The sequence below is a fragment of the Sminthopsis crassicaudata genome, chromosome 3, assembly GCF_048593235.1.
Source record: "Sminthopsis crassicaudata isolate SCR6 chromosome 3, ASM4859323v1, whole genome shotgun sequence".
Taxonomy (NCBI): domain Eukaryota; kingdom Metazoa; phylum Chordata; class Mammalia; order Dasyuromorphia; family Dasyuridae; genus Sminthopsis; species Sminthopsis crassicaudata.
This window is the reverse complement of record NC_133619.1, coordinates 227,345,786-227,353,692: the sequence shown is the minus strand read 5'-3', so window position 1 is coordinate 227,353,692 and position 7,907 is coordinate 227,345,786. Positions and strand designations below refer to the sequence as shown.

General features: G+C 41.8%; 1 protein-coding gene across 1 annotated transcript; it reads right to left on the bottom strand.

Annotated features, from left to right (window-relative positions):
- Positions 1-74: 74 nt before the first annotated feature.
- On the bottom strand, positions 75-7,820 carry ATRAID (all-trans retinoic acid induced differentiation factor). The gene is made up of 7 exons (XM_074300171.1): positions 7,322-7,820; positions 5,440-5,561; positions 2,659-2,730; positions 1,360-1,431; positions 1,160-1,278; positions 621-718; positions 75-399 (listed from the first exon to the last, which is right to left on the bottom strand). The coding sequence occupies exons 1-7, from the start codon at positions 7,418-7,420 to the stop codon at positions 295-297; spliced, it is 687 nt and encodes a 228-aa protein (XP_074156272.1). The 5' UTR covers positions 7,421-7,820; the 3' UTR covers positions 75-294.
- Between the last annotated feature and the right edge of the window lie 87 nt (positions 7,821-7,907).

Sequence of the window (7,907 nt, the reverse complement as noted above, 5' to 3'; positions counted from 1 at the left end):
AGAACCCGAGGGGAATAACTTTTCATACCAGCTGCAAGCCGCGCGGCTCAGAAAAAAATCACTCACACCGAACCTTTCCTTAAAAAGAGGGGTTTTATTAGGAGCCTTTACAAACACTTCTAACTTCGAGCCTGGTCTAGAACCAGCCAGACCACCTGTAGGAAAGCTCTCCTCTCCACCCTCTGCTTTCCTGCACCGCGGGTCAAGGCCGGAGCTGTCTGTGCAAGGAAACTCCTGGGCCGAGACAACCACGTAAGAGCTTATACTTTTTCTAGTTCCATAGGAAGACCGGGTTCAGGAAGCTTTGATTTTGCGAAGCTGGGTCCCCCACAGCAAGATGGAGATGCAAAACGTGGTAGTGCCCAGAATTCCAGAGAACATGAGGAGTGGGAAGGAGCCCTGTAAAGCAAAATGCCAGGAGAAACCAGTCAGCAGAGCCTTTCAAAGACACATCCATCTTTCTCATTCCCCCTTCACCCAGGAACAAACTGAAGCTCTCTCCTGGAAGTTTCCTCAATGCAGTTGAATCCAACCTGCTTCTTGTCACAAACCCACATCCCACACCCCGGTGTTCAGTGCAATTTTCTCATCCCCAGTTCATTCACATCCCCAGTCTTCACCTCACGTAAACACTTGTAGCCATGGAAGCCAGTAGTACAAAGACACTGGAAGAGGCCTGGGCCATCAGAGACACAATATGCATTCTCAGGACACAAAGCTGGCAAGAGAAACTGTGTTAATATCAGACCGATTATAGTTGAGACTGTCCGCACTTCTGGTCCAACCCCAAATCCTTCAAACTGCTTTCCAGGACAGCAGCAACAATAGAAAGGATGGGAATAATTTATCTACATGGATTGAGGGTATGTGAAATATAAGAAAGCTCTTAAAAACATGTCTGCTAGGACCAGCTAGGTGGCGCAGTGGATAGAGCACCAGTCTTGAATTCAGGAGGACCAGAGTTCAAACTGATCTCAGACACTTAGCACTTCCTAGCTGTGTGACCCTGGGCAAGTCACTTAACCCCAGCCTCAGGAAAAAAAAAACAAAAAACAAACATGTCTGCTAATTAAAATCTGGGGCTAATTTCCATTTTTTAAAGAGTAGAATCTAAGGGAAGTGAGACAATCCCCAGAATTACAGAAGTGAAAACTTGTACCTGGCTCCACAGTACTATTGCATTGAATTTGCCCATAGCAGGTACAGCTGTCAGGGCCACAGGTGATATTCTCCCACGCATTCTGTCCTCCAGGACAGTCTACTTTTCGTGGCAGCACCCTGAATATAATACATAGTTGTTATACCATGCAATTGGATATTGCTGATCTTATTATATGTTTCCTATGTCACTCTACTCACAGTGTCTGAAGCTCAGTGAAGTTACGAAAGACTGAGGGAGATATATTCAGGAAGGGATTTGCTTGTAAGTCCCTGCAAATCAAAAACACCAATTGTTACTATGCAATACCTGGGGAAGCTCCTTAATTCTACTTCTGAGAAGTGAATATTTCTCTCTTATATTTGATAAATATTGCATTAGGACCAAGATTTCCTCTATCCCTCTTTTTTTCTACTTCCTCATCCAGAAATCAACCAGTATAGGAAATCTCTTTTGGGGAGTTACCCAGGTCTAGATCTAATCAGATAATAAAAGAAATTCTAGGTTTTAGCTAATGGGTGTATTCCTGCTCATGTGTTTGCTCAGACAGGCTTGGGAAAATGTTGATTCTATTATCAAAGATAGGTGATTTGAAAATTTATATCTTTTTGACCACTTGAGTGACACTCTTCATGACAGACCACCTCCTATTGTGTAAAACCAATCAGAAGTGATTACATATCCCTCAGGAATACTTCCTCTTTGAAGGGCATATAGAGCAGTGGTCCTCAAACTTTTTAAACAGGGGGCCAGTTCACTGTCCCTCAGATTGTTGGAGGGTCAGACTATAGTAAAAACAAAATTTCACACTCTGTCTCTGCCCCTCAGCCCATATGCCATAATCCCCCAGGATGCATAAACGTGGGGGGAGGAGGGCACACATCTGGCCCTCGGGCTGTAGTTTGAAAACCCCTGCTGTACAGAGCTGCTGGAGAAGTACACTTGAAACAAGGCATTGACTCAGTGGAATTGATGAAATGATGATTCTTCTCTAGTTCACATATATACTTAGTACTCAGTATGTCAATATAATGTTCTCTAGTTTATACAATATTCAGTATGCTGTAGTGATATAATTGTACTAAGGTATATAAGGACTGAAGCGGGAAATGATTCATTTTTGACCATCCTCCTGGTGGCTCTCCTGCCTCCTCTACTCCTCCACTAAGATCAAGACTGAGTCAGACTATAACAGATACAGATTGTAAAGGACTGTGAAAGAGACAATAAAGACTCTAGACTCTAGTCCTGACCATTCTCATGTTGTCTATCCTCCTGAGACCAAGGCCCGTCCAAAGGACCTCCAGAAAGCTAGCCCAGACATTACACGCTGCCATTAGGGATCTTTAGTTTGAAACAATCAAAGGACTATCTAGGTTGATAACCTGATAACAGATAAAAGGGCACCCACATTTCTTCTGGAAGAGCTTTCCTCCCTTGCCCCCACTTCTTCCTCTACACTTTTATTCTGTCAGAGAAAGGGATCTGAGAACACTTACAGAACAATGGCAGAATGGGCCTCAGTAAAGAGTGGATCCAGTTCTTTCAAGGAACAGTTCTGAAGATCTAGTCTAAAAGAAAAGAAAGGTCAGTGTGATCCTGTCCCTCTTGGCACAGCCACTTTTTCTTCCTGCCAGCAGGACTGTTTTGCCACCTGTCTTTTTGTCTCCTTTTCCAACTAGACATTGTTTTTTGCAGACCAGCTGAGCAGACAACACACCCTAAGTGCTGGGCTTCATCTTAATCTTACCTCCTGAGACCAACCTGTCAAAATATCTGTGCCTATTAGGAAATAAGGAAAAGATTCTGTATTTCTCATCTAGAAAAAAGTTTCTCATATTTTATCAGATCACTGATGGCTCATTAAAGGATGGTACAAAATGTAAGTTAATAAAAACTGAATTTGTGTTTTTCCTCAAGTGCAGATGTGTACAAACTGCAAAATCCTCTGGATTTAAAACTCTGCTTTATTATTGCTTTTCCTTCAATATTTTTAATATATTTTTAAACAAATATGTATTGAGAACCTACCATATGCTGTGTATTACTATGTAATAGTACTGTGAACTATTAAACTGGTATGTGTAAAAAGATTCCTGATCTCAAGGAGCTTACAATGTATTAGAGGGAAAGGACAAGAACAAGACACACAAAAAATTATGTAGGAATTTAAGAACAACATAACAATATCATAAAGAAGCATTTGATATCATGTGTTACTGAGAGATGAATCAGGATGAGCTAGAATGATCAGTGAAGGCTTCATAAGAGAAATGAGACAAGCTGAGATGGATATAGAATATAACCAGTATTGTAGGAAGAAAGAAAAAAAAAGCATTAAAAAATCTAGCTACAGCCATATTCATGTCACAGAGTAGTTGTTAGATAAACTTGTGTCTAGAATACCAGGCTCAAAAATTCAAGCTTTATTCTGTTGGTATAAGAAATCTTAAAGTTGATCTAGCAATAAAATAAGCAACATTCCAGAGTACAGAAAAACTAAAGGAAGGAAGATCAATTAAGAGACCACAAAATACATGCATTCAAGGCTAGATTATAATAATGCTAGTGGGAATGGAGAGTAATAGGCTGAAATATATGAGAAACAGAATAAAGGAAGAATGGACAAAGTTGGTGAACTTACTGGGGCAAAGAAGAGGGAGGAGTCAAAATGACTAGAAGGATACCTTCAGACTATATTTGAAGCAATTCCATGAAAAATTAAACAAGTAACTGGAAATATACATATGATAATATTCTGTCCTAAAAGAATACATTTATTGGTATTCATGTGAAAAACCACAAGAGAAAGAAATCATTACTGTTGAAATTTTAAAAATAATTTATCTTAAGTTATTTTAGAAAACAAAAAACACATTTATGGATCAAAATAATTAATACAATCACTAGATAAAGAAACAACAAAAAAGGCTCAATTTCAAATATAAAATGCAAAATGCAAAGATGCATAGTCATAAAACTCAGCTCAAATCAATTACTGTTTTCTATTCAGCTGAACTACACAGAAACATTTTGTAACATTCAAAGGAGGATACATTTTTACACTTGAGATGTGGTCCTTTTTGCTTCACCATCCAAAATTAGCTTTAGTGTTAAAACAAAAGATATAGATATATATTTTACAAGTTTAACAGCAATTATTAATTGTCTATAAAGCTCCTAAGTGGCAAAATGGATGGAGTGGTAGACCTAGAATCAGTTATCTAAGTTCAAAGGTGGCCTCAGAAACTGTCTAGCTGTGTGTGACCCTAAGTCATTTAAGCTAATTTGCCTTAGTTACCTAAACAAATGAGCTGGGGAAGGAAATGGCAAACTACTCCATTATCTTTGCCAAGAAAACCCCAAATCCGATAAGACTGAAAAGACTAAACTTGCTAGGCAAAAGTAACATCATACTGTTTTTGTTCAGTAGTTATATAGTCAAATGTGACAGGTGGTCCATAGGGTTTTCCCTACCCAAAAGGACATGCAGATTAAAAAGTATAAGGACCATGTAGCTGTAGAGTTGTATTTTGTTATGGCCCAGAACTCTGAACTTGAAACAAAGGATTCTTACAAGGTACTATGTCAGTGGAATTGATAAGAGACAGTAGTTATCTAATTTAGCATGGTTGAGTATGATTGATTTAATTCTACAAGGAGATGTCATGGGCCAGAACTTGAAATGAGGTACTAAGTGGAATTGAGGAGACAGTGGTTAAATCTAGTTTAGCACTGATTTAATCCTACAACAAATAATGGTTTCCTAGTGATGTAATGACTGGTGTATACTCAGTATGGGGCATATAAGCAAGAAGCTCTCAGGGCCAGAAAGACAAGTGCACTAGAAGCTCTGGGAGCCTCAGCCAGGGATTAAAGTCCAAATCCTTTATTGTCTCTTTCCAAGTCTTGTCTCCTTTCCTGTGGCCCAGGTAGCTTTCTTAGAGGCCCTCTGCAGTCTTGGTTCCAAGAGCTTGAGCTCTGGCTTCTGAATCTCCCAGACTGAATCCTGGCTGAGGCTCCTAGCTTATATATGCTCTCTTAAAGGTGTGAATCTTGTAGAACTATAAGTAAGTACTAAGTACATGTACTGAACTAGAGAACTATTAAATACCATGCTAAATAATCATTGTTTCTATCGATTCCACTGACTTAGCACCTTGTTTCAATCCTTTGTTTCAGGTTCAGAGTTCTGGCCCATAACAGTATTTTGAGAATCAAAAATGATGTTTCAAATCACACAATTGTATATAGTCACACAGCTTATTCCTATTTCTTACCCCACAATGGTGCCCTGTTGGGTCAGACAGCAACGATCGCTCAGCTTTAACTCTTGTCTCTGTTTACAGTAAAGGTCAACCTCTGACTTGTCATATACAGGCCCTGGACAGTATTTGCATATCTGCAGGATGTGAAAGATTAAGGACAGACAAGAAAAAGAAATGATCATAGTGCTGACCACCAAATTCTTACTTTATAAAAGGGTAAATTCCTACCTTAAAAAGGGACAATGAGATTGCATTATTTCATCATCTAATATAGAAAAGTTAAATTCATACTCCAGATTCTCTAAAAGAGGCTCTATTCACCCCTCCCCACATTCTGGCCTGGAAAAGAACATATTCCTCTTTTTTTTCCCTTCTTTTGTGTTAGGTATCAATTCTTTCATCAGATAATATCCTTCAGAAACTACTTTCCACTCTTTCCAAACCTGAATCTGTTGATAAAAAGTTCTTCACCTACTTATACATTACCATTCAAAATATTTATTAAATAAGTATAATAACTTTTAAAATACAGACCTGTCAAGTTGGAGAGACAAAAGATTTTTACAAGAACTCAATACTGGCAACAGTTTTAGATCTGCATGAGAGGCCATCATTTGTTCACGGAGAGTATGAGTTACCCATTAAAATGGAGAAGATAAAGAAGTGACATTTTAGGAAACTTTAATAATAGCAGTGCTACTTCAGACTCATAGAATGTTATATTTTTGGAGATCATTTCCTCCAACAGCCTCTGCCTCTCGACCTCAGATTTACTGGGGACCAGAAGTATCCTGGATGTTACTCTGGGTAAATCACTTAAATCTGTCCCTCCCAAACACAACCAAGATTATACAACAGAGAGATCTTTGCCTCTGCTGTCCAAGGAGCAGAGTTTGAATTCTATCTCTTAAATATAAAATACTCTTAAATCCCTAGTTCTCAAAATGAAGTTGGATTCCGAGGCACTTTTTAGCTCTATAAGATTTTAAGACTAAATGGAAGGAAAGTGACTTGCCCAAGGTCATACAACTAATTAAGTGTGAGTGAATAGAAACAGCTAAATAATGCAGGGGATAGAACAGGTCTTAAGACACCAGCTGTGTGACCCTGGGCATGTCACTTGACCTCAGTCTCTCAGTTTCAGCATCTGTAAAATGGTAATAATACCATCTACCAGCCAGGATTTTTTTGGGGGGGGGGGTGGAGAAATAGTGTATTAAATAACATTTGTAAAATTTCATATAGTCTGACTTCCAGTTCCAGGCTTGCTTATAACTAATAATAGTAACTGGAATTTATAATTAATTGCACAAACAGCAACAGGTATTTAGATCGATCTTTAGGAGTATGAAGGTCAGAAAAACCTGGGTTTCAGTTCAGTTTCAGGGGTATAGGACGGGCGACCCTTTGGCAAGTCCTTCAATCTCTGCCTCCAGGCAGCTCTCAAATCTCTAAAGCAGCTCATCTACATTGGTACTGGGGGTTTCACAAAGGGAATTCCCCCCGGATCTCGCCGTCCCTACACCAGCCAGGGTGCTGACCTAACATTTTACTACATGGCCCCCCAATAGGTTAATGGTCTTGTCTCCCCCCCACGTAGTAGCTCCTTGACTCCTTCCGCGGAACACTGGGCTGACCTTTTACTAACATTTTAGGTCATGTAAGACTCGGAAGGGCACGGGGCGGGGGCCTGGGGATCAGGGAAGCGACAGTCAGGAGAAGGTGCCCAGAGGTTCGGGAAGGCCCAGAAGCCTCGGGCTGGCTCGGGGGTCCCTGTCCCGCGCCTCAGCCCCGCGAAGACGAGCGGCGGCGGCGGCGGCGGCGCCTGAGCAAGGTCCGGGGTCCATTATCCCTTCTCCCACCTCCCCGAGCCCACCGATTGTATCTTCAGTACCTCGGGCAGCGCCGGGGCCCTTCCCACGCTCAGAGCGAGGAGAAGGGGTATAGCCCTAGACAACCAGCCCAGAGACCGGCTCATACACACAGGCGCCATTTTTCTCCCTCTTCCCCGAGCGCGTGACGTGGGATGGTCACGTGTCAGACTACGCGGCGCGTCACCTTGACGTGACTCCCCCCCCCCACCCCGGCCGTGGAATGATCTTTCCGAGTTAAGTTTCGCGGGCGCCTTGAGGGCTTTAGGAGATGCTCTTTCTTTGCTGGCGAGTGGGCCCTTCCTGCCCCCAACCCTCGAGTTGTTCGACGGTCTTCTTAGGATTTCCTCTCCCGATTCCCGTTGGAGGGCAGAGCTCCTTTCTTTCCCAGTCTCTGAGGCCTTCGCCTGTTCTTTCAGCAGGTTCGGGGGGCTTCCCGGCCTGCAGTTCCGGGCTCGCCTGCCAGCGCCCAACTCAAGGACTCTAGGGACACTTGATGTACAGCTTCCCGTGCCCTCAGTTAACATGGTGGGCGTAGCCTCGGTGGGCTGCCTTTCCTCCAATCAGGAGGCGAGGTTGCGGAGGCACGGCCGTAGTGTCATCAATCCG